This window comes from Xiphophorus couchianus, chromosome 22 (genome assembly GCF_001444195.1).
Source record: "Xiphophorus couchianus chromosome 22, X_couchianus-1.0, whole genome shotgun sequence".
Lineage (NCBI taxonomy): Eukaryota > Metazoa > Chordata > Actinopteri > Cyprinodontiformes > Poeciliidae > Xiphophorus > Xiphophorus couchianus.
Window position 1 is genome coordinate 175,641 of NC_040249.1, and position 14,033 is coordinate 189,673.

Genomic DNA, 14,033 nt, shown 5'->3' on the forward strand with positions numbered 1-14,033 from the left:
GGCTTAGACAAGATCACTTTGTCAGTAACACTCACACAAACTCTTATCTCAAAGTCAGCTCCCTGGAATATTTACTAGTCTCGTGGGGAAATCTCTGAGGATTATCCCCAATAACCTGTTTAACGTAATCCTTATCTCACACACATGAATCATAAATCCCCACCACCTCTCTTCTCTGCTTTTCTGAGATGGACTGAGGAGAGTAGTGCCTCTCTCACCTTACTCTCCATTACACTTCCTCTCCTCTCCCTCCTCAAACACACACACTCCCTCACCCCGTCTGCTTCTCGAGCATGGGCTGGCTGCTTTCTCTGCCTTCATTGTGCATCTTTGAGCCGTTCTGACATATGCGCTCCCCCTCTGCCTTCCCGCTGCTTTCTTTTTGCCTTCTTTCCATCGACCCCTTTCCTCACCAGGGGAGCCAGTCTCTCTAAGTTTTTGTCCTGCTTTTTCCAGGATACGAAAAAAGGAGCAGTAGCAGAGATCACCGGCAGAGAAGACCGTAACCACAAAACAGGAAAAAGGAAGTGGGCAGTGACCTGTGCGAGAGGGGACTGGAGTCGAACAGCTGTGGTTCAACAGTTTTTGGATGTTGGGAATGAGAAAACCACATCAGAGCAGTCTGCGAGAAGAAGAGCAAGGGAAAAAACTGAGACGGAGAATCTGTTGGATTCACACTTGAGGGGGGAAAAACCCTCTACAACCTGAGGACGAAAAGGAGAAAGACATTTTGGTGATAAAACACCAAAAAACTAGAAATCTGACTTTTTTCTAAAAAACATCAGAACCTGGAGTTTCTGTTTAGCCGAGTCAGACGTCATCCGGTTGAAGAAATACCAGATCAGAATCTGACCAGCAGCGGTTCTGATCAGTCTGAACCCAGAAGACGGACCCACAGGTTCCCGACTTGGAGTGACCTGGATTTTTTTTCTTACTTGTAAGCTTAAAGCCCAAAGTCTTAGCAAAAGCCGAGGTTCTTCAATAATCTAATTCTTAAATATTCTGGGATCTGACTTTGGAAGTGTCCTTGGAATTATATCTTTGCGATACTTGTTGAAGAGACTTCAACAGACTTTCTGATTCCCGGAAAAGGTTCAGTCAAAGGCTTTGGAGGAAATAGCTACTTCAGCTGAAATCTCTTACATTGATGAAAACACCTGTTTCTAGAGTTAAAGCAGACTGTCAGCATATTCGATCAAGCACGCAATCGCTAGAGGATTTGGGCTTCACCAAGACAAGAGTCAAACCAGGTCAGTTAATTTTTTCCATCTCAATTATGAAGGTAAATTAGGAGTTCTCTGTGGGCATGATGAAGTGTTCCAACCAGAGCATCCCTGTTCAGAAAATGGGCCTGTGAATATACATTTTACTTCTGACTGAAGAGCGACGTACTGCAGAGACGCCAGAAAAATGTAACCCAGATCCCTTGAAAATGCTCCAGGCCACTTTCTCATGCACTCCGGGGCGAAATGCTGATGAATAGTGGGGAAAAATCGTCTCAGAGAAGGCACCAAAATAACTGGAGCTGACAGTGATAACCCCTTCCCAGACAGGTTGTCAGCACCTGTCACTCCTCACATATGTTACGGCAATGGCCTTGGACAGCTTGGTGTGGATTTGAATGCGGTAATTGTGCCATCCCCAGGGGTGGACTGTCATTCCTGGAGACGGACAGCCGAGGCCCATTAAAATGAAATGGGCTGATTTGTAGACACAGCAGGAAGAAATTTAACTAAATCCACAAGGAGGGTCCTCGGCTGCTCGCTTTTGAAGAGTTCCTACATTTTGCGAGGAAACCGATTTGTCGCCGCTGTCGAGAGCTCAAGTTGGCTTCACCTATGAAGTATTGATGACACGCATCTAATATTTAACAATTGGAGACGATCTTGTCTTCTGAGTGGTGTCATTTTGTCAGATGAAGCACTCCCTGATATGCAGTGGAGTCCTAATTTATTAGCTTTGTGGTTTCTTGGCAGAGCGGAAGGTGAAATAACGCCTCCAACACAGATTTTAGCACAGGTTTCAGAGATTACCTCACTTTTTTTTGTTGTTGTTTTTGTCTGTGGTAATCTTCACTCCTCTGTGGTGGATTTTCTCCAGAGGGCGACAGAAGTGATTTGATTTAGTTGTTACATGGAAAGCTGCCACTGCCAACTAAACATGGTGGTTTAATTCCTGAAGAGCAAACTATCAGGGAAAATCCTTTGGGTGCCATCTGGGAGACTTCACATACATGCGCGCACGCCCACACACGTGTGCTCACTCAACTTGCACACATACCCAAGATTCATGATTAGAGCCGTTCATTCATTCAGATATATGTCAGTGAGGTTGACAAGCTGTCCAGCTGTGGTGCTGTTAGTTCAGCTCAAGTCACTGATTACTGCTGAAAGACCCAGTTAAGGTTTATTCTCAGTGACTGACCTGCATTTCCCCTTCTTTTTTTCATAGCATACTAAACTCTGGCCTTTTATACAATATTTATTTATTGTTCGGCAAATTGGTTTCCACTTCCATTAATACAGGAAGGACTCAGTAAGGTTTTAAGTAAAAAAGCAAAAGTAAAAAAAGGAAGAATTTTGAAGGGTTCCATATTTTGATTTTGGCTTTGAAAGGCTTTAAATGAAACTTAAAGGTCATGTTTCAACATCTGTTTAATGCTAAGAATTGTTTACAGCACTTTTTTCTTGTAATGCATTGATTTAAGCTGTAGGGTATGGATTTTTGAGGAATAAAAGATGGGCAGAGATGGCATAATTAGCGTCGGTTTTGGAGTTGGCAGACATCCTTCAGGACAGAGTGAAAGTCTAATTAGCCTGATTTGACTTGCAGCGTCTGTGTTTGTGTGTCGCTATGACTTGCTGGCAGACAGATTGTTAGAAGTGATTCAACCTGTTCTACTCTCAGTGAAAGACACACGCTAACACCAACACTGACACATAAATAAACCCAAAGAGGGAAAAAATCAGTGGTGTTCAAAGAAATGCTTTCTCAAACATTAAGATAAAGTATGCCTTTTTTGTAAGCATCAACTTTTAAGATATTTTGAGATCATTGTAGATATATCTACATTGGAATGTACTGTATGTTGAATTTGACCAAAGGAGGCATTATCTTGAGGTCTTGGTGATCAGCTGAACTCAGCAGCACAATGAAAGGCAATTTCTAAACTAATATAAGTACTGTGTTGTTTAACAATTATTATCATATAATTCTTGTGTTTGGTAAGAAAACCAGTATTGTTTTTCTCTGCAAATAAGTGCTTGACATTTTTGTTGGGAATCATTTTTAAAAATCAGAGAAACTAAAATTGTTACCATGGTTACATGTTTTTGTCCAGAGCTGTCTTCACCGGGACAGTTTGGGATTTTTGAAGCTTTTATTAAAATCGCTTTTTTATATTAAAAGCTGTTAATATTTTATCTGCAGTACGTCCCTCTGTTGATGACATCAGTTGGTAAGAATCAGCTTTTGTCTAGGAAGGGGCAGGGCCATCTCAGAAACATCCAACTGCTAATCTGATGATTAGTTACAGCAACAAAGGATTATTTTATGAAAAAAATAATTGAAAATAGTTTTAGAAGGTGTTGTATGTGCTAAGCTGAAAAATGTATGCTTACGAGTCTGAATTTGTAAATTTGACAATAAACCTGCATATATTTAGGATTTGTATTTGTTCCTTGCTTTTCAAATCAAACATACATGTGAAATCAGAGGTTTTTATCTGTGAGAAGTTTATGAAATATGATTACAAGCTACACAGTTACAGTTATGCAACAATTTACGAGTACAAATTTTCAACCCTTTGAAAACTACAGACATCATGGATGGAGTGCTGGAAAGAGCGATCTAAATTTGGCATGCACTAAGAATACACCGAGGAGAACACGTAGTGTTTCTGGTCTGCGACACGCTGCATTTCATTTGTCCCTGAAGTCACAGGAAATGGTGTCACATTTAAATGCTCCAGTTACATTTCAGAAAACCAGTTAGTTTTGCTATTTTTGTGGTTCTTACTACTGTAAAAAAAAAAAAAAAAAAGAATGTGTAAAGCTTTACATAAAAGTAAATCAATGTGAAATTTGTTTTAGTGGCTAAAGTCAGGGCTGCAACAGACTAGCGACCTGTCCAGGGTGAACCCCGCCTCTCGCCCAAACATTCACGAAAGGGTTTCACAGGGTACACCCTTGTCCCACTAGGGACAAGGGTGTACAGAAAATGGATGAATAGATGGTTAAAGTCAGGTGATGTAAGAATTTTACATTTACTTAAACACAAGGTTGGTAAAGTATGTTCCAGTTGTTGCCAAAAGTTGGATTTTCCCAGTTATAAGTCCACAAAGCAAAAACATCACCTGAAATTGGAATTTCGATTATTAGCTACATCACTTTAACTTCCTTGAAGTTTCATATGTAAACGGTTAAACTCTTTATCTTTTTGATTCTCATGAAATCAGTGGCACTTCACGAATTCTACAACATTGACTGAACATCATCTTTTAAAGTACAAATGCAAAAATGTAAAGAAATACTTCATCGCTTTATATCGCTAATAGCGGTTTTTGTTGCTCTGAATCAGTCCAGCATCTCTGACACCAGAAATGCTTTACATTTCCACAGTCAGATCATGCTTCGAACAGGAAGGTTACTGGTGGTACACCGCCTCTTCTACTGGTGTAAACAACCATCGGATGCAATTGTGATGACGGTTTAAAAGGTCATAAACCATCGATTGAATAAGCTACTCTGATATTTTTAAATTTTAATTTGTTTGATGTTGGTAGAAGTCCGTTTTGATTTTAGCCCCTTCTGGACTAGGCTTTAACTTTAGCTGCCAGCACCAATCTGAATTTATATTGAATAGAGATACCATTAAAGGTTATTTACAGTAAGATAGATATTAACTGCTTATAGCCCACAAACAACCTCAAGAAAACTTTCATTTAGTACCTTAAGCTGCTTCTTTGAGCAGTTGTGTAAAAAGCTTTGCCATGTTTGTCAGCAAGCTTTTTGCATTCAAAGTACAATCTGTCAGTCTTTTGATGTAAAAATCACACTAACTGTCTAATTTGAGTACAAATAAAGACTAACAGAAGAAAGAACTGACAGTGATTACATCATCTTAAGTCAAACAAGAACTGTTGCAATTCTTCAGAAATAGGCCTACATCAATGTGGACAAAGACTAACTTTATGGAGAGTTATAAAGGCCGAACATACATAAGTTTCTCTTTTCAAAGAGCAAGACAAAAAAAAACATTAATCCAGTTGAGAATAAACAAAAGGAATGGCCGATGTTGTTCTTACACGTTTCTTCACGTGTAAGAACACCACGTGAAAAATCATGTTTCACGTGAAATCAAAACATATTGCCATCATTAAAACAGAAACGATAGCACAAGTTAAACGTTAAGACTTCATAATCTCACCAGTTGCTGAAGGCCATGTGAAGTTTGTTTGGTTTAGCCTGTGGTTCCACTGGAAAACTGGGTCAGACCTGTCAGTCACACAGCCTCACTGAGAATGACAGCTATATCTCCAGTGTCTGCCTCTTCCCACACCTCCACCGCAGACAGCGTACAGATACAGTTACAGATATTTCAGGGTGTTGTTTATTCTGCATAAATCTAAGAAATGCTTTGATTAAAAATTCTTTTAATAACTAACTTTTTGTGCCTGAACATCACAGTTTAAAAATGTAAAAAAAAATAAGTCAAATTTAAACCTTTTTTTTTTTTTTTTTACAATTCTTGTATTTTTCACAGAATTTACTCATTTTTATGGGCAGTGAAAGTTTTAACGTGGGCTGGAATTCAGAGTCTATCAAGGTGAAAGTGGGGGTGTGTTTATCCTTCACGCTGACCCGCTAAATCTGCTTTCAAGGTGCAGCGGAAAGTGTGAACAAGGTGCTAAATGAGCGATGTGAAGAGGTAGAGGTTAGAAAGGGAATGATTGAGAGAAGACAGAAATAGAAAATACACCTCTCAGTTTGAAAAATTCAACAAGTTTAAAGCTGGAAATTATGGGAGGGCTGACAGAAGTGCCCAACCTGGGACAAAAACCACATTAAAAACAGCAAAAAATCAAAGTGGTGGAAAGAGTCCATATCACACGACATGTAGAGAAAGCCAGTGTGAAGCAATAGAAGCTCTGAATGCAGGAAGGGCGTTAGCTCACTAATGACCAGAAATGACCAGACCAGTGGTATTTCCCAGAAGGTACAGTGTTTACACTTCCTAGTGCCTATAATGGACGAAGAGCGGACACTGACTCTTAAAAGAGAAGGAAGTAGTGTTTTTAAAAATGCCCATGCAGGGAAAAGGCCTCAGGCCTCTGAGAAGTAAATGGAAGAAAACGGCTTCAGATTTTATGTTTTGCAAATATGATAAAAGTTTTGAAACTGTCCATTTGACCTATTTTGTTATAGAGTTCTTAATGAAAGATATAGTTTGACATAAATCAGCTAAAAATTGTCAAATGGTTGATGCTGTAAGTTAGCCACAAACAATGAATTATCAGTTAAGAAACTGAAGAAGATTATTAATACCATGACTCAATGCATCAAATGAACAAAAATGTTTTACACTACTCAGATTTCTAAAAAAAACCTGTCAATTATTAGAAGTCGCCAAGGAATGGATATAATGCCTATTAATGATTTCAGTTCTAGAAGCAACAACACGGATGTTGTTTGCCTTTTATCCACATCGGTTATATCCCCCACACCATCACCACCACCACCAGTCTGAACCGTTGATACAAGGCAGGATGGATTCATGCTTTCATGTTGTTGAAACCAAATTCTGACCCTACTGTCCGGATGTCTCAGCAGAAATCGAGACTCAATCAGACCAGGCAACGTTTTTCCAATCTTCTATTGTCCATTTGAGCCTTTGTGAATTGTAGCCTCAGTTTCCTGTTCTTAGCTGGCAGGAGTGGTACCCGGTGTGGTCTTCTGCTGCTGTAGCCCAGCAGTCTCAAGGTTTGATCTGTTGTGCGTTTAGAGATGCTCTTCTGCATACATTGGTTGTAACAAGTGGTTAATTGAGTTACTGTTGCCGTTTTATCAGCTTGAACCTCTGGCATCAACAAGGCATTTGTGTCCACAGAACTGCCGCTCACTGGATATTTTATTTTTTTCTAACCATTCTCTGTAAACCCTAGTGATGGTTGTGCATAACAGAAAAATACTGTGCAGTTATTAGAATAGAAATATCATACAATTCTACAAAGGAGTGTTAGGGCCACGATAAGAAAATAAAAATACATTTACCAGAATAAAGTCAAAATAATATGAGAATAAAGTCATAATATTGCAACTTTATTGCCAGAATATCATGACTTCTAATATTATTATTACAACTTTATTCTCATTATTTTAATTTTATTCTCATAATTTTGTTTTTCTTAATATGGCATTAATAGTTGTATCAATCAAAGAGTAGGATGGCTTTTTTAAATGTACATAATGGTGTTTTTTTTATTAAAAAAAGACAAAGAGCTGCTTTACAACAATAAATTAGACTAAACATATTTAGCTTAAATCAAAACTTTATTCAGTTTCACGAAAATTAAAGGCTTTCTTTTAAAATAGCTCTTGTAGCTCTTTTAACTTTCTGTTCTCTTTAGAAAGTTATCTAAGGATGACTGGGTGTTAAAAATCCAGCATGTTCAAAACAGAGTCTGATTACCTTATTTGTTCAGAACATGATGAAAGGAAGGAGACGCACAGTTCCTTATCTGGAACACGTCTGCTCTGAAACAACAGTTTTATCGTTCTGATGGGGCAACATGCCCAGTTCACAATGACCATACAGATGACCATATATAGGTGACTTCCATTCAGTCATTATGAAATATTGTTGCCTAATGGCCAGTCTTTTTTATTATTATAATTTTTTTTTTTGCCAAAAGTCTTTTTTTGCCTACCTCACCTTTTGGCAAAAGAATGATTTAGAGTATTATTTTAGGAAGGTAACAAGATGATATTTTGTATTCAGTAAACCGGGAAAAGCCATTTAAAACTAAATTCTTTTTTTTTCTTGTGCCAGTGGAATAAATCTGTACTTTTTTCACCTTTTTTGTATGAAATTCCTAAACACAAAACAGTTTGACAAAGACATCATATTCAGCATCTTCAGATCCATTGCTTCTGAATTATTGGCATAAAACTAGACATAGAGGAGATGATGAAGTGAGGGATGATCAATTTCTTTAATTGTGATTTCTTCAGGGCATGACATTTTAGATACTGCTTATTGTACATACTGATAGTGTAATCAGCTTGTCAATTTTCATCATTTATAATCAATCTGGTTCAAAAGGTGGATGGGAATTTAGTGAAAAGCAGACAAAGTCCAAATTAAAAAAAACATGAAAAAATCTTTCAAAACCCTGCTTGCTTTGACTTTCAGTATATGTTGGAGCTATACTGGAATAAAATCATAAAAACATAAGGGTTCACAATCAGCTCCTGCATTTTGTAGTTTGCAGTGAAGTGCAACAAAGGACAATACAATGCCATTCAGTTAATGGAATCCCAAACAAAGAAAACAGTATAAAAAGTAAACAAAAGGAAGTCAGGCAAAGGCCACAAAACACTGTTGAATCTTTGTTAGCACTTAATTCTGCAGAGCTGTGTGAAGAGGTGAGGGGAGGTCAGCAGAATACCAGATTAGGCCATTAGAGAGAGAAGAACTGCGCCAGAATAATCCCTTCACCATAATCTCTCTTTCTCCCTCCCTGCTGCTAATGGCTGCGAGACAATAAGATGCTCTAATCCATCCACTGGGATGGGACTGGGCTGCACTGACAAATCAGCTGCAGTTCAGAGCAGAAAGGCTAAAGTGTTTTGAAGATTATTTCCCTGGCATTTCTGCTTTATTAGATAGAGCCTGTTGGGGGGGTAGACACGAGAACGACGAAGTAAACAGACATGGTAACATAAGCACACTGCAAAAAAGCAACTCCACTCACAGCTGCTGGTATTTTGTATACATTTATTTAAGTTTAATTAAACTAAAAAGCTTGGAGGCAGAAAAAAAATTATGCAAGACACTTGTAACCAGTCAAAATCCATGAACTCAAAAGGGACTCAAATTAATTCAATATCATTATTCAATAATTTAATTTTGTTTCAATCAGAATAAATCAGGTTAATCAAAGTTTCTAATCCTCTAAAGTGTGTTACAGTTTACCAAAACATCTGTTATAACAAAACCTTTAAATATGGTGATGCCAAGAATTTGCAAAGGCATCTAAAATGTTTGAAAGTTTAACTATAATAATTTAGGAACCATTGTGTTAGTTTTTTTTTTCAATATGTCAGGGTATGACTGAACATATTCAGAAACATTTTGCTATAATGTTGTTAAACTTTGGAAGTCATCATAATCTCTACATCACAGTGTTTCATATCTGCTTTTTGTTTTAATAATATAAAGAGATTGTGACAGACTGGCGACCTGTCCAGGGTGACCCCGCCTCTCGCCCGGAACTTTAGCTGGAGATAGGCACCAGCACCTCCCGACCCCACTAGGGACAAGGGTGTTTAAAGATGGATGGATGGATGGTTTAAAGAGACACAATCAATTTGACTGAGTGCGTAAAACTAGCAAGTCTCTAAAAACAAATAGCTATACAAGGAGATGATAACATCAGGACAAAAGTAATGCACCCTGTCCTGACACAGCTAAAAACCGTGGATTTCACAGTGTTGATCCCAATACACATGAACTATTCACTGCTCCTATGTATTGATAGGGCACATCCTACAGGGAAGAGACCCAGAACACATTGGATGTATAGATTTCCCTTGTGGCTTTTGAAAAAAACTTGAAATTTTCCAGAATTAACTGAATGCTGTCATTGTCCAGAAGTATGTCTGAATTTCCCTCCTTACCATCTCAGACTAGTAATTTAATTTAGTTGTATATATTGTTATTATTATTATTGTGTGTTTGCTTATTTATACTGTATATATTTGACCTTTTGCACGGGAGCTGCAATGGAAATTTTGTTGAATTCTGTTCAATGACAATAAATGCTATCTATCTATCTATCTATCTATCTATCTAGTGGAAGAGATTAGATGAATCAGTTGACATTTTTGAAGAACTTATTAGATGAAGTTTAGTTATACATGTGAATACAATGGTGGAACTGAATGATACACAGAAATTTCATAAATCACAGAGTATCATGATAAAAATTTTGCTTCTTTTAGACTTGTGCTACTTTGAGATTGAATTCTCAACATAGAGCTTTATCAGGGAAAATGTTAGAGTTAATCAGCCAGATTGTGGCTGTTTGTGCGTCTGACATAACGCAATCTCCCAAATAATCTTATGCTAAAAACACAAATTACTATAATCTATATATTAAAACAAATCAATATACCAAAATAACCCATCTTTTAAATGGAAACCATTAGTCTCAAATCCCTTACATTACAAATCAATTACAAAGTTTCCTCCAGAAAACTTGCTAAACCCAGTGGTTGGGTGCCAGGGCAGTCATACATCCAGCGGCCTGTCCTATTTTTCCAGTTAAAAAACGTTTAACGTTGACAGGAAATTTGAAAATATCACTTGCTATTGAAAGATTGGAAGATTAATACCTGAACACCAACTATAAAGTCTTAAAAATGCAAACATTAAAAGAAAAAACTTAAATAAATAAGCGATGCTTAACCTGGCGGTTCACAGGTAAACCCTGTGCCCTGCCAGGCTTATAATACACTGGAGGAAACCCTGAATTATTTTTGCTGTATTAAAAACAGTTGTCACAAACTCAAAATTTCAATGACTGATTAAAACAGGCGTCCAAAGTGTTCTTTAATGTCATCTCTCCATGTCTGCCAGCCTCTCTTTCTCACTAAAGCCAATATGTCAGGACCTAATTTAGGTCACAGGCCTATGTTTAATGGATCCCCAAATGACCACTCTGGTGAAACGCTTTCAGTACAGCTCTCTTGGTGAGAGGCTAAATGTTTCATGTGAGTCCCAAGCTGCAAAGATTTAAGAGCCCTGGACCTAAATGATAGCTAGACCTCGAGCTCAGCCATAGACCGTAATGGGACAATGAGTCCTTGGCCTTGCCTCTAATTCTCGCCCAGGCACAGTGAAGGGATCTGTCCACAGCTGATAAGTGGTTTTAATTTGATCTCCACTCTTCCTTTCTTCTCTATTTTCCTCTCTCCATCCCTCATTACTGCCTTGCCTCTTCCTTTGCTCATCCTTTCCTTTCATCTCCCTGCTCCTGGTCCTGTCTTGATGTGTTTTTAGACAATGGCGTGGCTCCAGGTGCAGACAGCAGGACTCCTTCTCACTTTGGCGCTCCAATTCTTTGTCATCGTCGCTCCAGACACTGGTCTTCCTGGGATGGTACCAGAAAGACCAGACTCGGTTGACATTGTGAAGAAAGAGTCCCATCCGGTGCTGGTCAGACAGAAGAGGGATTGGTTGTGGAATACCATTTCTGTGACAGAAGAGAGAGAGGAACCCATCCCTTACAAGATAGGACAGGTATGGTTTATACCTCTCTAATCTAGGATTTTTATAACTTTTGGGACTATGTTTTTGTTTATGTGCACTGTTTTCTTACTTAAAGCAGAAACATTTGTGTTTTTGTTTTGTCTTATGCCATACAACAATATAGGGCATTGAGTTCTAGTTTTTTAATAAATATCTAGAATATCTTGGTATGTGTTATGAACGTCGTATTGTCCTTGTTCTTTTATAGCTCCGGTCAGACCGAAAAGTGGCAGTGAGGACGTTTGCAATAGAAGGTGAAGGAGTGAACCAAACCTTCATTGTGGACAACAAAGGAAACCTGTATGTCAAGGAGCGTCTGGACAGAGAGAAGAAGGCCTTGTATCATCTGACAGCCAGGATGTACGATGGAAACGGCCTGTTGATAGAGGACGCTGGGGAATTTGCTATTGAAGTGAACGATATCAACGATAACTGCCCAGTTTTTCAAGAAGAGTACAAAGGATCCGTCATGGAGAGAACAAGTATGTTGGACCACAAGCAGAGGAAGTACAGAAATGAATCACTTTGATACATAATGTATTTGGTTTTACAGATCTTGAATAGACAGTAGCCTGATTGAGTTAATGTTCTTCACTTAATTCATACAGCCAAAACAGAATACATGTCAGAACATGTCAGAGCCTAAAAAAATAACATCCTTTATTTGATGAATTTTTGGGGATTTTACTGGATAGTTCAACACAAGACAGCCCTTGATTGCAACGTCTAAGGAAAGAATTTGATTTTTTAAATTTATGTACAAATATAAATGTAAAAAGTATACTGCACATTGGCATTCTGGCATATTTTCTGATCTCTGTTCAACGTACTTTGCTACAATTGCAACTGCAAGTATTAAAAGATTGGTGCTATAGATTCTGGTATGGATTTTGGTCTAGACTTTGAGTGGGCCATATTCTGCTTGTGGTTCAATCAATGATAGCCGAGGGCCCAGCAGGTCATTTCTGATGACTTTGAGCTGCAAAGGCTTTCATCGAAAAGTATAAAAATTAAGAGAGCTGAATACAAATACAAATATAATACAATATTCAAAGATATTAAAGTGATTGCTGTCAATTATAGTGCAGCATATTACTGTAAAATTGTTCATGTGTGGATATGCTAAGCTCTGAGTTTGTATGTTTTCCATATGTCCCATTAGCCACATTTCAGCATGTCAGCCATTTTCAACATGGCTGCCGTTTTTGAGCCTTTTAAACCAATTATTGCCACATAATGTCACCAATTTTAATAACTTCATCCTATTCATGAACTTTAAATTAATAATATTTTACTACTAAATCAGACACCAAAACTCAAACTGAGGACTTTGCAGATGAGAATAACACAAGTGTTGTCAACTGGAAGGAGGTAAAGATTGTAACTCCGAGTTTGTCACACATCGATTATGCAGTTTTAATGGTTAGTGTTTTCTTCTATTCATTTTTAAAATGTGTTTTGTGGTTTAGTTAGCTTCCACCAGTGTTTTTGTGTTTAGAGTTAGCTAAACACAAGTGTTAGTGTTAGAATTCCCCTAGAACTCTAAGGGGAAAAAATCTGTTTTTTTTGTAGTGGTACTAATCTTCTACCGCTACATAGCTTTTTTATGTTTAGCAGTTGAGTGTTAGTTTTTGCTATTTTTAAATTGCATTTAACAGTTTAGCATAAGTTTCTTATTTTTTTTTTACATGTTTAGGAGTTTATTATTAGTTTCTGTTAATTTAGTATATGTTTAGCAATTTAGCATGAGCAGAGTTGAGATTCTAGTCTAGTGAATTAGTGGTTAATGAATATAACTTTTTGGTTTGCTGTACCTACCACTGGCAATGACTACTGCCAATTTTAGTGCAAATATATATTTTCCACTACAACCATGGTGACCATTTTGTAATATATCCACCAGGAAAAGAAAATGGAAAATTGGGGAAAAACGTATAATTTCTATGATTCAACATATGTAGGCCATGGTTTGACCCCAAACACATTAATTTCATTTCCAATGTTAAGGAAATTTTGTTTTTGCACTAACAATAGTCAGTAGATGTAATATTTAAATTACCGGTATGTATGATATGACACTGAAAATATTCATTTTTGATAAATATCTGCAAATTCAAAATAAAAATTTATTTTCTTTTAAGTCCACGGCAGCCATCTTAAATTTTTCAGCGGCTATCATTTTTTTTGGGGGGGGGGGGGGGGGGGGGGGTGTTGGAGACCTTAACGTCTGGGCCGAGTTAGGTTCTTGTATCTATCCGCATTTGAAAGATTTTGCTGAAATATTCAATTATCTGCTGCATTATTGTGTAAATCACTACACTTCCTCTCCTCTAGAAGATACAGTGGTTCAAGTGAAGGCGACCGATGCAGACGACCCAAACACGGACAACGGACAAGTCAGGTACACTCTGCCCAATGGCCGGACTTCTGGTTTATTTGAAATCAACTATGAAACAGGTAGGCACCCTGCAGCATTATAACATTTTCACCCTGCAATTTTT

General features: G+C 37.7%; 1 protein-coding gene across 2 annotated transcripts in view; it reads left to right on the forward strand.

Moving 5' to 3' along the window:
- The first annotated feature begins 245 nt into the window (after nt 1–245).
- cdh5 (cadherin 5) overlaps nt 246–14,033 on the forward strand; it is a 46,399-nt gene continuing 32,611 nt past the window's right edge. The window contains exons 1-4 of one of the 2 annotated variants that reach the window (XM_028006648.1): nt 246–912; nt 11,284–11,523; nt 11,741–12,014; nt 13,867–13,989. In XM_028006648.1, the coding sequence (XP_027862449.1) occupies nt 11,287–11,523; nt 11,741–12,014; nt 13,867–13,989 (634 nt within the window). In that variant the 5' untranslated portion in view covers nt 246–912; nt 11,284–11,286. Of the gene's footprint in view, nt 1,251–11,283; nt 11,524–11,740; nt 12,015–13,866; nt 13,990–14,033 lie in introns of both variants that reach the window. The other variant, XM_028006647.1, reaches the window with a different exon arrangement.